Here is a 19,082-nt window from a genome sequence, read left to right on the forward strand (position 1 = left end):
TGAGAGGTATGCCTAGCACCCTTTATATAACCCACACACTGCACTCCATTTCAAAGATCACACTAGTAGTAAGCAGTTTTCTAAAATGTCTCTACCCTGTAGCTAAATCACTCATCCTGCATTTTGCTGATTCAGACAGGCCTTCATGAATCATGATGCACATCTATCTCCCACTGCTAAACATATTACATAATACAGGCAGGCCTCTCTGTTAGCTCTTCTGTACTTAAAACAGGTTCTTTCTAATGAAAACCTAATGCGTCACTGGAAAATTAATGCTAAAATAACAACTGCACTCGAAACACAGAGGTGGCTCTCTCTTATGAAAAGCAAACACGGCTGAGTGAAGCATACGTTGGAAAGTCAAAGAATTACACGCAATGTGTTTACCTGCATGTCCTGTCAGCTGGACCCAAGGGTAACGCTTCTTGAAGGACACAACAAATGGAGACCAGTGCACCATTGTTTTTAGCTTTTTCCACGATTTGTTCTGAAACAAAAATGAGAACCATAACCATTTGTAAGACTACATGTTAAAAAGTCCTGGAAACAAAACTTGAAATACATGAGCAAACACTGAACAAAGAGCTACTGCAATGGAAATATGCAGAGTGCATGAGAAATATCTCAACAGGGGAGCACACTTCAAACACAGGCTTGAACTCAAACACCTAGGGTTACTAGAAGCTGGTGTACTGGCAAGATGACAAAACTATTAAGAAAAGTTCCACAGACAAATGTTTCACCTCTTTCATCAACCAAGGCAATAAAAGCCTAGGTGTGTTCTCAGCTATTTGGCAGGTTTAACAACTTATTTTCCAAGTTCAGGACACAAACTTTACTGATATCAACTATTACTACACATGCACTGTGTATTGACCAGTCACTTAAAATACCACTTAAAATACCCCTTTAACTGTGAATAACTGAGGTTACTCTCACTTTTTCTACTATCTACAATACATATTATCTAGCTTTCCATTAAGTTCACTACAGAAGAAAACCAAGACTTTTTTCTCATACTGTACCTTAGAACAGATGACAATGAAAACCTGCATCACCACATCTAAAGTATTTTTTTTTTATCTGAAAAGACACCAAGCAGGCAAATAAAAACAATACACAGCTTATGTAAACAGCATCTCCAAGCAAATACGATTGAAGGAGACAAGGCCACATCACAAACTAAAGTAAAAAAACAGTGTATGCCTCTAATTTTTTTTGGCCTGGGGCATTCAGAGGAACCCATCTCATATGTGTACAGAAGACTTCCCACACTCTTCTGCTTTCACACATTACTGTTCTGCTGCCAAACACTTCAACAGCAAATATGCAAGATTAAATTGTCAGCACAACCACTGCTCCACTGTTTCAAACAACCAAGTATTGAGGAAAATCACTAGCAAGAAACTTGCTGCTCTGACAAACGCTTAAAACAACAATTTATTGCTCTGTCTGCAGTATGAGACAGCACTTCCATGACACAAAGACAATGGTGATTTATTACTCATGGGTTATGTGGAGAAAAAAGAACATTTACAAAACTTTGATCGTCACAACCCAAATCAGAAACAACAGCACAATTTGGTCTCTGAGTAAGCACAGGGGATGCAGAACTGGCACATGTTTATTACACAAATGCCATTCATCAGTTTTCTCAATGAGAAAAATTCATTCAGTACTGCCAACAGGCTCATGCAACTCTGTCTATGGCTACAATTCCCAGAAGTGAAAACGCAGCATTCACTTACGAAATACAAATCCCTGAAAAAGCAGCATGAAGAAAGTACAGTTTTGTACCTACCATAAATGTAGATATCCGAGAGGTATGCATCTGCAGTCCTAACAAATGGGTTGTCCTGCCTCAGGCAGCCCTTCGGTCGGCCGGATTCCAAAGTCTGGGTCTGGCCTAGGCTGATGTCGCACTTCACCCGACGTCATAGCGGCTGTCAATTGGGTATAAAGGCATCAGCCGACGCCATTTTCCTCAGTGTTTCTTGCCCCAGATGCCAGGTGCCCTCTAGGAAGGCTAAATTTGGATAAATGCAAATATTTCCAAACAGTAGAGAGCAAACAAAAATAAACATGTATGTACATATATACAAACAAATACACCATAATAGATTCCCCCAGCTAGCTACAAGATGGGCAAATACCCTAGGAGTACCACAGAGGGGAAGGAGGGTGGGTAATCCTGACTGCAGATGCATACCTCTCGGACATCTACATTTATGGTAGGTACAAAACTGTACTATGTCCTTCAAGGATGCATCTGCAGTCCTAACAAATGGGTAGAATACCATAGCCAAACTAGGGGAGGAGGTACTAAGAAGATTATGGTGTAGTTAAGATCCCTTGCAAAACAGCAGTGGCAAAACCTGCTCAGGATCTGGAGTATAAAGGCAGATTATAATGCTTGGCAAATGTATGCACGGAGCTCCAAGTAGCAGCCTCTAAAATGTCTTTGGTAGCCACTCCTCGTAAGAAAGCTGTAGTAGTGGCTGTAGCCCTTGTGGAGTGAGGTCTGATGTTTTCTGGAGTTGTCTTCCCATGAAAGGTGTAACAAAATCTAATGCAATTTCCTATTCATTTTGAGATTGTCTGTTTTGAAATTGCTTTTCCTTCCATTCCTGCTGCATATGCTACCAGAAGCTGGTCAGTTTTTCTGTTGTTCTTGGTTCTGTCCAGGTAGTAGCGCAATTGCCTGTGTACATCCAAGGTGTGTAGTAGTCTTTCCCCCCTGTTCTGTGGGTTGGGGAAGAATGTTGGTAGGTGGATTGCTTGGTTCAATGATACCCTTGAGACCACCTTTGGCATAAAAGTAGGGTTAGTTCTCAAGGACACTCTATCCTGATGGAAGATAAGGAAGGGCTGTACTGCCATTAATGCCTGTAATTCAGAAACCCTTCTTGCTGAAGTGATTGCAAGCAGGAACGCAGTTTTCCAAGATAAGAACTGTAATTCTGCTGTTGCTGCTGGTTCAAAAGGGGGAAGTGTTAACTTTTCTAGCACAAAGTTCAGGTCCCATGTAGGCAGAGGTGGCTTCCTTGGAGGCTTTACATTTTTAATTCCTCTCAGAAACTGCCTGAGTAGAGGATGAGAGAAGACTGGAGGATCCATGTTGTATTCTGCTGAAATTGCTGATGCATGAATCTTGATGGAGGAGTAAGACAGGCCATTGTGGAAGAGTTCTGCTAAATATTCCAGGATGTTAGCTATGTTTGCCAATGATGCATTTTCTCCTTTTGCTGCACTCCAAATGAGGTATCTTTTCCATTTTGCTGAATAAGTCTTCCTTGTGGAGGGTCTGCGAGCCTCCAGGATAATGTCTCTAACCCTCCGAGATAAATCTGGGTTATTTTGTTTTATGTAAGATTCCAAGCAGCTAGCTGTAGTGTTTTCAAGTTTGGATGCAGGATCTTGAAGTTGTTCTGTGTTAGCAGCAGAGGAACTAGAGGTAGAGGCCATGCGTGTGCCCGAGACATACTTCTCAGAAGCGGGTACCAATGCTGCCTCGGCCAGTCTGGAGCTATCAGTATGATCCTTGGGTGATCTTCTTTGATCTTCAGTAGCACTTTGTGCATCAAAGGAAGAGGAGGGAATGCATATGCTGTTAGGTTTTCCCAACTGAAGGATAGGGAGTCCACCTTCCAAGCAAGTGGGTGGTATGTCCTTGTGCAGAATTTTCTCAATTGGTGGTTGTGTGGGGATGCGAACAGGTCTATTTCTGGTAGCCCCCATTTCTTTGTAATGGATTTGAAGATGTCCGGATGCAACATCCATTCGTGGGCATCCGTGGTAGTTCTGCTTAAGGTGTCTGCTAGTATATTTTCTTTTCCTGGCACAAATATGGCCTGGAGCTGAATGTTGAGGTTCAGGGCCACATTCCACAGGTCCATTGCCATCCGGCATAGAGGATATGAATGTGTGCCTCCCTGCTTGTTGATATACCACATAACTGTGGTGTTGTCTGTCCTCATCAGCAAATGACCTTGTTGAAGAAACGGTCTGAATGTCTGAATTGCCTGTTTCACTGCCAGCATCTCTTTTGATTTATGTGTAGGTTCAGCTGGTCCTGTGTCCATAGGCCTTGTATACACTTGTCTGCCATGTGTGCCCCCCAACCGAGGTCTGAGGCGTCCGTGGTGATAGTTTGGCTTGGGTGAGGGCTGTGGAAAGGCAGTCCGTTGTTCATCTGACAGGCCTGAGCCCACCACAGGAATTCTTGCTTCAGGCATGGAATTATTGGAATTTGGGTTTCTAGGCTGTGCTTGTGCTGAGACCATAAATTCCTTAGGTACCATTGCAACTTCCTCATATGTAGTCTGGCATGTGGGATCAATATTATGCAGGATGCCATGTAACCCAGGGCTTGCAGGACTTTCCTTGCTGTAAGCTGGTTCTGCGTTGTTAATGCCTTGAAATAGAGTGGTAGTTGTTTTTGCTTTTCTGCTGTGAGAAATGCCATTTGATTTGATGTGTCCAGTTCTGCACCCAAGAATGTAATCCTTTGGGATGGTACCAGCCTTGACTTTTTTATGTTGACTGTGTATCCCAAGGCCTGCAATAGGTGAATAACCTTTTCCAAATCTTTTGTTAATTTGATCTTGTTGTCCGCTTGTATCAGGCAGTCGTCCAGGTATGGATAAATTTGAATTCCCTGAAGCCTGCAATGAGCAATTACTGATGCCAGGCATTTCGTGAATACTCTGGGCAGTAGATAAGCCAAAGGGCAATGCTGAGAATTGATAATGCTCTGATCCTGCAAGAAATCTGAGGTATCTTCTGCAATCTGGTCGAATAGGGACGTGCAGGTATGCCTCCTTGAGATCTAGAGTCACCAGCCAAGACTCCTTGCCCAGCATGGGAAGAAGTTGCTGTAGGGTCAGCATTTTGAATTTTGGAACAATGAGATATGTGTTGAGAGCGGACAGGTCGAGAATAGGCCTCCATTGGTTTTCTTTTCTTGGCACCAGGAAAAGTCTGGAATAAAATCCTTGTCCTTGTTCCATAGCCGGTACCTTTTCTATAGCTCTCATCCTTAGTAAGTGGTTGATTTGTCCTAGAACGTTTGTCTTTTGGTTTGGTGGTAGGTGGAAGTGAAACCTGTAACCTTTGTCTATTGTCTGTAAAATCCATTTGTCTCCTGTAATGTAATGCCAGTTTACTGAAAATAAGGCTAGCTTTCCGCCTAAGGGTGCTTCCAGTTGTTCCCTGGTAGGCGGTATCAGAGCCAAGTCACTGTGACTGTCCTGTGGAAGTGGTAGTAGCCGGATCTGTGGCAGTACTTCTCTGGTTGTTAGGCTGCCACTGACACCCCCTGTAGGCACCTCTGGATTGACCTCTGCCTCTTGAGCGCCTATTTCTGCCTCTCTGTGCTCTGGTGGTGTCTGGAAAGGACCAATGCTTCGAAGGCCAATTTCTACTAAACCTAGGCGGCTGGACCTGTAAGAAATCCTTGACTGTTTGGACAGATTTTGCTTTTTCCTCCACCTTCTTTAACACTTGCTGTGCAGGGGAGCCAAACAAACTGAGTTTCTCCATGGGAGCATCTAGGAGCTTTGACTTTACATGGTCTGGTAAGGATTGCTCTTTTAACCATGCATGCCTTCTGATCACTGTACCAGTTATAGCTGATCTAAAGGAAGCCTCCAGTGCATCACAGCCGCATTTTAAGGAATGATTACTGACCTGCTGAGTGTTATGTACCAAATCCTGAAGGGACTTACGGTCTATAGGTTCAGGAGAGGATAGTTTTTTATTTAGCTGATCTAACAAAAATTCCTGATACTGAATCATGTGGAATTGACAGTTTAAAGCCCTAGCCGAAAGAGCAGCAGAAGTATAAACTTTTTTACCCCATCTCTCTAATGCTCTAGATTCTCTTTCAGAGGGAGGGTTTTGGCAGTTGCTACAGCTTTGGGGCCTTGAGAAATAGTTTCAGGATCTGCAATAGGAGCCTTATACAGGTGATAATGTGTGTCCGGGACCCTGTAGTATCTGTCGGGCTTAGCAGGGGCCGGGGGAAGAGAGTCAGGGGCAGTACAAGCATCATTGAATGCATCATCCACAACTGTTAGTACTGGAGGAATGGCTAAAGGCCTATGCTGTGGCAAATGTAAAAAGGTCCTTAGCCGTTTCCTAGAATCTGAAAAATCCTGGCCCTGCCATTGAAATTGTTCCCTCACAGCATGCAATGTTTCCCCAAAAGAAAATTCCTCAGGAGGAGAGGCAGAAGGAATGGAGTCTTCTGCGTCAGAATCCTCATATGGAGAATAAGGGCCTTCTGGAGGATTTGAGTTTTCTGAATCATCAGAGGAATAATCCGTAGAAACTGGTTCAGGGGGCTCTGCTCTAGGCCTCTTCTCTGGAGGGGGATGAGAGGCCCTGTCAGGGTGAGGTTGGGATCCCCTGATCAAAGAAATGAGATCCTCTGCCAGGCTGAGCATTTGGGAACTAGAGCTAGGCCTGTGTGAGGGGGTTTTAGCAGGCAAGGCCTTAGAAGATTTAGCTGCTTTAGCCCTAGAAAAAGCCTTGATAGACATGGATGCAGGGGGCCTAGCAGCTCCACGTGCAGGAGTAGATATGTCTAAAGGAATAGTATCTGATAAATCCTGGGTGCCTGCTGCAGAAGAAATTTCAGTAGCAGATTCAGCCATGCTGTGTGAGGCCTCGGCTGTAGGAGGTATGTTTTCGGCCGAAGGAAGAACCGAGGACTCGGTTTCAGCCGAAACCGAAACACTCGCGGTTGGCTTAACAGTGGTTTCAGCCGAAACCACGGACCGCGAGTGTCGGTCCTTTTCCTTACGCTTTTTAGCTAATTGTGAAGTCGGAGTCTCCGGCGGCATTTTGTAAGCAAAAGCGGGACCAAAAAACTCCTCCGCAAACTCCGACCGACGTCTAAGAGTCCGTCGGTTGAAGGAAGCACAGGCTAGACAAGCTGCTACGTTGTGGTCTGGGCCTAAGCAAGGAAGCAAGGAAGGCAGTAAGAGTGGAAATCCTTATGAGGTATTTGTTTCCCACAGGTTAAACAATTATTTACTTTTTCTGACATCGGCTGAGGCAAGAAAGAGTCCCCAACGGGGTACTTAGCTTTTTAGAAGTCTTCGGTAGTAGATATCTCTGGATCTGACCGACCGGCACTTGCGAACAGCTTCTGCTTCGGGCACCGCGCGGCAAGAAAGACTGAGGAAAATGGCGTCGGCTGATGCCTTTATACCCAATTGACAGCCGCTATGACGTCGGGTGAAGTGCGACATCAGCCAAGGCCAGACCCAGACTTTGGAATCCGGCTGACCGAAGGGCTGCCTGAGGCAGGACAACCCATTTGTTAGGACTGCAGATGCATCCTTGAAGGACATCACTGCTTTCCAGACAACTGCAGTTTACCTTAAAAAACAGAAAACCACCAGCAGTTAACAAGCTTTCCACAACAAAACCAGCCCCAGGCCCCTGCAGCTGCCCATTCAGCTACATTCCTTCTCGGATGTTCCTTCCCTATTACTGTCCCATTCTTCCTGGGCATACTTAGACTCCTGCGGCCCCTAACAAATTGAGGCCAACTGCCCTCATGGCAAAAAAAATTCCCATACTGAGTGGCCTCACACTTCTGCATCGTCCCAAAAGCATCCAGTCTGAAAGGGAGCCTTCTTCCTTACCAGTTTCATCCTAAGCTTCTGAAATGTGAGCATTTTATCACATCTGATGATTCTGAAGGTAGATTTGTGAAGGGGGTACAACCAATGTGATAACAGTCACTCTAACATTTGTAATAGGCACACTACTTGTAGCCCATGCCAGCATCCTTGACATCTGGGGTAAGGGGTGTAGTGTCCACCACAGTATGCACTTCTTGATCCCAAATGAGTCAGATGATCTTTCTAAAGAAACTAAAATAATGAGTATGTGGGTTTATCAAATTGTGAACCACTTACTAACTTCCATCAACTTTCCAGCTGTGTGCATAGTGGTAAAGTCTCCAAAGTACAGCCACAAGCAATAGGAAAGTATATCTGGTAAATGAGAGATTCAGTCTGAAGACTTGTCTCTCAGAGATTGACATTTATATCGCACAACTAATTTTCCATCAACATGGCTTCTAAAATGGATCCAACAAGTAGTTTACAAAACATCACAGAGAGAATGAACAGAGTAAGGCAAGGATATGCCTAGGAAAGAATGCTTTATAAATCTGCCAAAAAAGACTTCTTTTGCATTCTAACTGAAGGTTCAAGTAAAGCTGAACAGAAAAACAAAACACACTCCACTGAAAAACTGTATTAAACTTCTGCTTAAAAAAACAACCAACCTGTTAACTAGAACAAGGAGAGAACTTGGGTGGGGTGGGCTGCTAGGACTAATTAATGAAGATGATCAGAAAGACATTTTCCACTGCTGATGAAAATGAATATGAAAAGCAAGCAGCCTTGAGATAAGAAACTTGATGCTACAGCCCCAAATGCAGAACAGCACAAACTCTCCTTGACCATAACATGAAGGTGGGTGCAATAACAAGGGATAATAGGCTGTGCTCAGTCACAGGCAGACTTCTCTCTTTGGTTTAAGAACTTTGCCTATTCAACATGTGGAGGTCTTTGGAAACTGAACTATGAGATTAGCAAAACATCACACCTAGTGGCACAAAAAAAAAAAAAAAAAATCGGAGATAATAAGATTGCTAGAACATTACCGATGGTTATCAAAACTGTAGGTTAGCATTAAACTTTGTGTTTCTTTTTTCTATCAGTGAACTGTTATACTACGATCGCTTATATGGAGCTTACCAGTTTTTTTTTTGTTTTTTTTTTATACTGAAAAAAAAAATGCTATTTTCCTCCAGTGAAAAAAATAAACTCAGTGTCAGAGGGCAGGGAGATGATGCCAAAACAGCCACCTCAGTTTTGTGCAAAATGCACTGAAAATTGCATTCCATTTAGCCATTGGTTTTAGAAAAGGAAAAAGTACAGTTTTGTACCTACCATAAACGTAGATGTTAGAGTGTTCACCCTGCTGCAGTCATCACTCTTGGGTTATCCTGTCAGGTGGTCCCGCAGTCTGCCGGATTTCCAGTCTTGGTCAGACGTCGGTTGCTGTCGCCTCATCCCTGACGTCAGTGCACCAGGGGTATATATATATATATATATATATATATATATATTGCAACCAATGCCATTTTCTTCAGTTTTTCTTGCCCCAGATGTCAGGTGCCCCCAAAAAGGTGATCCAAATTAGTACCAAAAGGTGTGAACACTGTACAAACACAAAATCCCTTCAGCTATAAGCAAATACATCAGAAAGGCATAGCAAAGATTTAGCCAGTAGATCAGAGGGAGGGTAACCTGGACTGCAGCAGAGGGAACACTCGAACATCTACATTTATGGTAGGTACAAAACTGTATTATGTTCATCGTGTTACCCTGCTGCAGTCATCACTCTTGGGTCGAGTCACAAAGCTAAGGTAGGGTGGAGGCATCACAGAGGGTTAGTGAAGGCAATGAGGTCCTGCAGAACTGCAGTGGTGAAGCCTGCCCTGAACTTAGAATAAAGAGGTAAGTGATAGTGTTTGGTGAAGGTGTGTACAGAACTCCAAGTTGCAGCTTCTAAAATTTCCTTGGTAGGAACCCCCCTGAGAAAGGCTGTAAAGGTAGCTGTTGCCCTGATAGAGTGGGATCTAATGGTAGGAGGAACTAGTTTCCCATGATGGGTATAGCAGAATCGTATGCAATGGCCTATCCATTTAGAAATGGTTTGCTTGGATATGGCCCTCCCTTGAGAAGCTGTAGCATAGGAAACAAAGAGCTGGTCAGTTTTTCTGAAAGCCTTAGTTTTATCCAAGTAGTAACGAAGCTGCCTGTGAATGTCCAAGGAGTGCAGGAGTCTCTCACCTTTGTTCTGTGGATTGGGGAAGAAAGTGGGTAGGTGGATGGTTTGATTTAAAGCTACACTGGAAACCACCTTAGGCATGAAGGAAGGATTAGTTCGTAGAGAAACTCTGTCTTGATGAAAAATGAGGAAAGGTTCCACTGCCATAAGTGCCTGTAATTTTGAGACTCTCCTAGCAGAAGTTATTGCCAGGAGCAGGGCAGTCTTCCAAGATAGGAACTGAAGGTCTGCAGAAAAAGCTAGTTCAAAGGGAGGTAGCGTTAATTTTTCCAGAACAAAGTTGAGGTCCCATGTTGGTGTAGGGGCTCTTCTAGGTGGTCTAATATTTTTTGCCCCTCTGAGGAACTGCCTTAGAAAAGGATTTGAAAATAAAGGTGGATTTGTGTCGTAGTGAGCTGAAATAGTTGAAGCATGGATTTTAATTGAGGAGAAGGAAAGTCCTTTATGCAACATCTCAGCTAAATACTGCAGAATGTGAGGCATATGAGGCTGAGCTGTGTCTTGGCCTTTAGCTTGGTTCCAAGCACAAAACCTTTTCCATTTGTCCGAGTAAGCCTTCCTGGTGCTTGGCCTCCTGGCCTCTAGAATAACATCCAGTACTGCTTGTGAAAGAGGGGCTGTTGGGATGCTTAATTGATCTGCCATGCTGCCAAGTTTAAGGTTTTGATCTGGCTGTGTAGAATCTGCTTGTCTTACTGCATGAGCAAATGAGGTATTTGAGGCAATATCCATGGTGGGCTGTGAGCCATATTCTTCAATAGTGGGTACCAGTGCTGGCGTGGCCAGTCTGTGGCTATGAGAATCAGTTGAGGTTTCTCCTTTTTGACCTTCAAAAGAACCTTTGTGAGAAGAGGTAATGAAGGAAAGGCATATGCTGTCAGGTTTTCCCAACTGAAGGAGAGAGCGTCCACTTTCCAAGCTTGATGGTGGAATGTCCTTGTACAAAATTTTGTCAGCTGGTAGTTTTGAGGACTGGCAAACAGATCTATATTTGGTAGACCCCATCTTTGAGTTATCATTGTAAATATTTGTGGGTCTAGCTTCCACTCATGGGGATCTTTGATGTTTCTGCTTAGGTCGTCTGCCAATGTGTTTTTCTGTCCTGACAGGAATTGAGCTTGTAACTGGACTTGGTAAGTCAGAGCTGTGTTCCATAAGATTATTGCTTGCCTGCAAAGAGGGTAGGAATGTGTGCCCCCTTGTTTATGTACCACATTACTGTGGTGTTGTCCGTCTTTATTGCAAGTTGTCCTGGCTGTAGTAGATCCTTGAAGGCTGTCAGAGCTTTCTGTACAGCTAGCATCTCTTTTTGGTTTATGTGCAGTTTTCTTTGTTCTGCAGTCCATAGGCCTTGAATGCATTGCCCTGCCATGTGTGCCCCCCAGGCATAGTCTGAAGCATCTGTTGTGATAGTTTGCCTGGGTGGGGGCAAGGTGAAAGGCTGACCCTTGTTGAGGTGACATGCCTGTGCCCACCACAGAAATTCCTGCTGAAGGCAGGGAATGAGAGATATCACTGTGTCCAAGCTGTGGCTGTGTTGAGACCATACGCTTTTTAGGTACCACTGTAATTTCCTCACATGCAGTTTTGCAAATGGTATTATCAGAACGCAAGACGCCATAAAGCCCAAAGCCTGCAGAATTTTTCTTGCAGTTAATTGGGTCTTTGTTGCCATTGTCTTGAAATATTGAGTCAGTTGTAACTGCTTGTCTGGTGTAAGATAAGCCTTCTGGGCCGTTGTGTCCAAGCTGGCACCCAGGAATGTCATTTTTTGTGAGGGTACTAGTTTTGACTTCTTTTCGTTTTACTGTGTACCCCAGACAATTTAGTAGATGTTTCACAAAAGCCAGATGTTGTAAGAGAATGTCTTTTCTTTCTGCTTGGATGAGGCAGTTGTCCAGATATGGATACATTTGAATTCCTCTTTGTCTGCAGTATGCAATTACTGGTGCCAGGCATTTTGTGAATACTCTGGGCGCAGTAGATAAGCCAAAGGGCAGTGCAGAGAATTGATAATGGGTTGAACCTGCAATGAAACGGAGGTATCTTCTGCAACTTTGTCTGATAGGGACATGCAGGTATGCCTCCTTGAGGTCCAACGTTACCAGCCATGCTTCCTTGCCCAACATGGGAAGTAGCTGCTGTAGTGTTAGCATCTTGAATTTGGGAACTTGTAAATAAGTGTTTAGAATTGAAAGATCCAGAATTGGTCTCCAAGCATTTTCTTTTCTGGGTACTAGGAAGAGTCTTGAGTAAAATCCTTGGCCTTGCTCTTGAGTTGGTACCCTTTGAATGGCTCTCATGGCCATGAGAGCTGTAATTTGTTTTTGAGCCTCTGCCCTTTGATTTTGTGGCAGGTTTGGCATTCCTCTTTTTATTGGCAAGGTGTGAAAGTGGAATGTGTATCCTCATGAAATTATGTCTAGGACCCATTTGTCCTTTGTGACCATGTGCCAGTTGTCTGCAAATAGTGCTAGTTTTCTCCCCAAGGGGGCTGACAAAAGGGCTTTGTTTGGCCAGCTGAGGTGCAAGTCATTGAGTGTGCCTTCTGGTGGGTTGAGACCTGTCTTCTCCTCCCTTCTGGGTTGGAGTGCCTCATTGGTGAGGCTTATACTGAGCTTGTGGTTGTCCTCTGCCCCTTGGGCGCCTGTGTTTACCCCTCTGAGGCCTGTCAGTGGCTGGAAATGACCAATTTTTTGTTGGCCAGGTTCTGCTGAAGCGAGGGGGTTGTACTTGTAGGAAGTCTTTGACTGTCTGCATTGATTTCGCCTTATCTTCCATTTTCTTTAAAACTTCTTCTGCTTTAACACCAAAAAGAACATCCTGCTGCTCTGCAGGAGGCCTCTAAAGAATCAAACCCACATTGTAAGGTATGTTTGCCCACCTGCTCGGTGGCGTGCAACAAATCCTGTATTTCTTTAATTTCAAATTGTTGAGGTAGGGTGGTTATCTTTTGTTTTAACTGAGAGATCAGAAATTGCTGATACTTAAGCATATGAAATTGACAGTTTAGTGCTCTCATAGCTAAAGTGGCTGAGGTGTAAACCTTTTTCCCCCATCTGTCTAGTGCTCTTGAATCCCTTTCAGAGGGTACTGGATTTTTAGCCATGGAAGCCTTAGCCCCCTTGGGACCCTGGGAGATAGTCTCTGGGTCAGCTACTGGGCTTTTGTAAAGGAATTTGTGGGAATCAGGTACTCTGTAGTATTTGTCAGGCTTGGCCGGGGCAGGAGGTAGAGAGTCAGGGTTGAAACTGGATTCTAAGTACACATCCACAATGTCCAAAACAAGACGGATGGCTAGAGGTCTGTGTTGGGGGAGTAAAAGAAACTCTCTGAGCCTTTTCTTGGAATCAGAGTAATCCTGACCTTCCCAGTGAAAATGTTCCCTCATAGTGTGTAGAGTTTCCCCAAAAGAGTAATCTTCTGGAGGGGAAGCCGACGGAAGAGTGTCCTCAGCATCAGAATCTTCATAAGGAGAGAAGGAATGGTCTTGGTCCTCAGAGGAATCCGAAGAAATAGACAGTTGTTCAGAGGAAGCAGAATCCTCCTCTTGTCTACGCCTTTTGTCTGGAGGAGGCTGTGAACCCCCGATAAGAGAAATCAAATCTTCAGCCATTTTGAGCATCTGTTTCTTAGGCATAGGGCCTTGAACAGGAGACTGAAGTGAAGCCTTTTTCGATTTAGAAGGAGTCTTCGACTTGGAAAACGTTTTGACTGTAAGAGTCATCGGTCTGAAAATGCCTTCAGAAACCGATGGCGTTTCAGAAGTACCAACGTCCTTGGAAAGTAAATCGTCGGAAAGGCCTGAAGTAAAAGGCTGCATCGGCCTAGTACATTCCATCAAAATATCTGTAGCGGTCTCGGGTTCCAGAACTGTGGTAGTCAGAGGCTGCGTCGGAGCCTCACTGATAACCGGACAACCGGAGACGGGATCAACAGAGGCCTCGGAATCGGGCTTAGACCTAGGCTGTCGGTCCTTGTCCCTGCGCTTTTTGTGCACGCCGGTAGTCAGTAGCTCCAACGGCATGTTATAGTTAAATTTTCTACCAAAAAAGTGTTGTGCAAAATCAAATCGTCTTTTAATAGTACGTTTATTAAATCTAGCACAAAAACGACAAGAAGTGACGTTGTGATCAAGGCCTAGGCAAGGTATGCAATAAGAATGAAAATCCTTATGAGGTATTTGCTTCCCACAAGAAATACAATTGTTAACTTTTTCTGACATCGGTGTGAGGCAAGAAAAGTTTCCCCAACGGGGTACTTAGCTTTATAGAAGACTTCGGTCTGAAATTTGAATTCGAAAATCTCAGGAGTCGGCCGACCGGCACTTGCGAACTGCTTCTGCTTTGGGCACTGCGCGGCAAGAAAGACTGAAGAAAATGGTGTCGGTTGCAATATATATACCCCTGGCGCACTGACGTCAGGGATGAGGCAACAGCAACTGACATCGGACCAAGACTTTGGAAATCCGTCCGACTGCGGGACCACCTGACAGGATAACCCAAGAGTGATGACTGCAGCAGGGTAACACGATGAACATCATACATTTCTGAATGTAAAGTCTGACATTTCTACGCACAGAAATGTAATGATCTTATTACTAAAAGAAAAGTCATGCATAACATCTGATGAAGAAATATTCACAATCACACTTCTCAGCCAAATTAGAAATTATGTTAAGAGCTGCATGCTCTGGAAAGCTATAATAACAACCTAAGGCACAGGAGATTCTGCTTTACAATGTATCCATTAAAGGACAAAATGTAACACTTTGTAGTTGTCTAGTTGACCCCCCCCCCTCAGATTTATACTGTTGAAATACATTTAAAATAACTCCTTCGTTACCTGGATCGAACAAAGGCCTAGTAAATCTGTGATCTATCTTTTTGACTATCGTATTCAAAGCAGAAAACTAAACAAGCATAACATACCTCAGTTCAACTATAAGCATTTTAATATCATACTATCAGAATATAGAGGATGACATACAAAAGGGCTGGCTGTTTTGTCTACTGGCTAGACAGGGTTTGACGGCCAAGACAATAGCCATAAGTAAGGAATACAGAAACAGGCATCATCCATACAGCTGGTCCTTACTACATGGCACATATGCTAGCCATAAGTGGAAGAAGGAAAGCCCAGAAGGAGTTTGAGAATTCTGTAAAATATTCTCACTTTTAGATGAGCATCAACATGGAAGGCTAAGCAAACCCTGAAAACAACTGTCAGACAGCTTGAGAGGAACCACCAGGATACAGAAACATGTTAAGCAATAACATTTCTAACTAAAAAGCCAGCACAACGTAAAAAAGGATTTGGATTGAACTGTAGTGGAGTAAAATATTGTCCTAAAATACCTACCCAGAGAGATGCTCAGTTTCCTTCCTAGCACTTTTCTTCTCAGTTAAAATCCACACGCAACCATGTTCTTGACTCTGACAAACTAAAGTTTAGTTCTGAAATACAAGAAGCAGTTCAGCTGTTGGTAAACATTAACTACACAGAGATTAAAATAAAGGATCAAGGGTTGCTCTCCCATTCAATCCATTCTCTCTGAAAAAATGTCTAAAACTGCAGAACTGCTCAGCTCCAATGACACTTTAAAGAAACTAATTGAGAAATTCTTCCTCAGTGACACATAGCTGGGTTTTCTTTACTCTTAATCTCTTATTTTTCACTAAATGACTGTTCTGACGTCAGAAATCTGGGAAACAGTGTGTGCCATGACTGTTTCACTCTTCCCAACTGACCTTTATACTACAGTCAAATCTTCAGATTTGTTATGAAATTGTTGCGACTGAACTCTGCAAACTGCAAAGCCAGTTTCCTGGAATGGACACCAATTATTATAATTTCATTGCACTGATTGCCTTTCTACATAGAAATAACAAATATTTTAGCTTACTCTGTATAGACTTGCCTATCTGGCAGCAATGTGTTTCAAGAGTTTACTGTTTTTGCTTTCTGGCAACTATTTTCTGATCTTATTATGCGCAAAGAGAGTTGGCCATCACACATTTTGCTGTTATGTGCCAATCAGTTACTTAGCACTCGTTTACCTTTCCATAATGGTAACATTCTAAACAGAAACAAAGAAGTGAAAAGATAGTATAAGCTCTCATCTGACACTCAAACCCATAATCTCCAACATACTTTGGTCATGTCACGGTCAGCGGACCGACAACAGCCACTGGAAAGATAGGCATTGAGTTTTCCCTTAAGAGTTTTATCCTTTCAGCTAGTAAACCCCCAGCATGGTGACCAAAGTCAAATTAAAAATACAGAGGCACACACTTGCAAACACAAATGGAGAGGAAGACCTCTGCTTAGCTACGGTTAGAATCACTGAAATGAAAGGATACTACTGGGACTCAAACCCAAAGCCTCCAGCATACTGTGCTGATATCACTGCCACTGGACCAACAACAGCTTCTAGAGAGACAGGTATCGAGTTTTCCCTTAAGAAAGACAATATTATCCTTTCATTTCTATGACTCTAATCCCAAAAGAACAGACATCACACTGCCCACCTAACGAATGTATCTACTAAAAGCAGTCATGAGACTAGTTGACAACAGTTCTTGAAAGGTTTTTGCTACTTACCATTAAATCAGAGCAATTCAGATTCCTATTTAACTTGGCAAAAAAAAAAAAAAAAAGCTCTGTTGCATTTACCTTTGCTTCCTACCCTGCCAGCATTTTCTTTTCTTTATAAATATAGGTAGATATAAACTGCACACAGCAAGATCACTGACTGCATGTTGCCTTCTCCCATCAGTCTATTTTCTGTATAATAACTTTGGCTTGGCTTACTTTCCTGGCAAATTCAACACGATAACTCAAGGTCTGATACACAGCCTCTGATAACCTGCTTTTACCATCTTCAAAGTTAATTTCATACTCAAAACTCTGCGAGCCTAAAAATGTTTTCTTTAAACAGCACACTGTATGTGTGTGTGTTCTCTGCATATACTGCAGCAGAGTCCTGTCAGCACCCTTATCTAACCACAACATGACACATTTTTTCCATTACAAGTCCTCCGTGGTTTCTAGCGGTCTCGGTAGCTTCACAGCAGCACAAAAGAGACTGCACCTGAAGCAGAAAAGTTATCACTGACGCACTCCCACAACAAAAGACAACTCCTTAAGCAAGTTAAGCAAATTTTACTTAGGCAGACAAAGGAGATCATCACCATTCATAAACAGAATTTCTTAAAAGTGCATCCTAACACAAAGTGTGCAAAATGATGATAGCTCAGAAACCCTCTTGAAAAATGAAAATACATTCAACACTGATACCTAAAGACACATGGTAAAATAAACAGTACATGATAAATGTTGAGTTGTACAAGTGGCCAGCAACAACACTGGTTAGGCAGTTATGGTCAACCAGTAAGGACAAATTAAGACATTAATACCACAGCATTCCACATACTTTTGTGTTTAATCCAATGCCATCAGGGGATGGGGTAAGATGTTCTTTTTCAGAATATGCAACACTGGAACAATAGAGATAAGCTGAGACAGGATAAATGACTGCTCGTCCAACAAGGATATACCAAGATGAAAACACAATTTATTGTTGAACAATAACACATCCAGGTTTAGCGCTTTCGACTGAGCACCAGTCTTCCTCAGAACAAAAAACTACTAAAATCCTTACATATTTATACACATCAGTTAATTGCTTAATAGTATAATTAATGGAAAAAAGTCCGCCAAAAAAATTAAAGAGACAAGACTTTTTATACTTACATCTGTATAACAGCCTATAAGATGTGTTTTCATCTTGGTATATCCTTGTTGGACGAGCAGTCATTTATCCTGTCTCAGCTTATCTCTATTGTTCCACTTTTTCAGAATATGTAACAGACTCTTCCATATTATCTTCAGAATACAGGCACATAAATTAAATATTATACCATGATCCCCCCAAAACGTGCACGCTGATTGGCCAGCGTGCCCGTTGTAAATCGAGTTATACTAATGGAAAAAGGTCCGGTCGCCCGGACTTTTTTCCATTAGTATAACTCTGTTTTTTAAAACACTGTCTCGCTATGTTAAATGGGTTTAACATAGCGAGACAGCTTTAAAATAAGCAACGGAGATCTCCGTTGCTTATTTTAAAGTGTCTCGCCATGTTAAACCCATTTAACATAGCGAGACAGTGTTTAAAAAGCAACGAAGAAAGCAAGATCTCCGTTGCTTTGTTTTAGTAGCTATGTTAAATGAGTTTAACATAGCGAGACAGTTTAAAATAAGCAACGGAGATGTCCGTTGCTTATTTTAAAACTGTCTCGCTATGTTAAACTCATTTAACATAGCGAAACTAAAAAGCAACGGAGATGTTGCTTTCTCCGTTGCTTTTGCCCACAGCTCTGATGTACTGAACTGCCGCGGATGCCAGACATCTGCGGAAGGGCAGTAAACAGGCATTATACTATGCCATTATTTAAGAAAAGTAATAGTTTCTTTTCTTAAATAATGTCATGGTATAATAGCAATAACCCACTTCTGGGTGTGGGTAATGCTAAATTTACCCATGGTTGGCTTTGTTTGGTGCCTCGGGCGTCGGGACCAAACCACGCCAACCGTGGGTAAATTTAGCATTACCCACACCCAGGCGTGGGTTATTGCTATAACAGTTCACACAAGGTACAGATGATTTCATAAAGTAGAAATGAAAACATTTTGGTGTGGAAAGTACAGTTGTGTAAAATCTTACCATAACAGTAGATGTCCTTCTCTTCACTGTTGCATTGTTCTGAAAAGTATGGATCTCCAGCCCATAGCAGCTGACGCTCAGCCAGTATACAAAAAAGTGCAAAGATCTTGTATGCGCCGCACCTCACACTTATGCTCCCCGCACAGAACATAGGGCATAAAAGTGACATAGCAGCTACCTAGAATTGACTGCCGCAGAAGATAAGAGTCTCCATAGGACAAAGGAGTGCATGCACATCCAGATGGAAAAAATGCAGAAGAAAAAGAGGAACCCTCGAGAGAAAGGAATCCAAAACAAAAACCAGAACAAACAAGAGGGAGTGAATACTGCAACAGTGAAGAGAAGGACATCTATGGTCATGGTAAAATTTTACACAACTGTACTACATCCTTCTATATCACTGTTGCAGCATTCTAAACAGAAGGGAGAATAAAAAAGCTCATGAGCTAACAGAAGTAGACAGAGATTTACCATG

General features: G+C 42.8%; 1 protein-coding gene across 1 annotated transcript in view; it reads right to left on the reverse strand.

Moving 5' to 3' along the window:
* ITPKC (inositol-trisphosphate 3-kinase C) overlaps window positions 1-19,082 on the reverse strand; it is a 251,225-nt gene that overhangs the window by 114,758 nt on the left and 117,385 nt on the right. The window contains exon 2 of the mRNA XM_044067282.1: window positions 391-490. Coding sequence (XP_043923217.1) covers window positions 391-490 — 100 coding nt within the window. The remainder of the gene's footprint in view (window positions 1-390; window positions 491-19,082) is intronic.

This window comes from Protopterus annectens, chromosome 1.part0 (assembly GCF_019279795.1).
Source record: "Protopterus annectens isolate FY-2018-M chromosome 1.part0, PAN1.0, whole genome shotgun sequence".
NCBI lineage: Eukaryota > Metazoa > Chordata > Ceratodontiformes > Protopteridae > Protopterus > Protopterus annectens.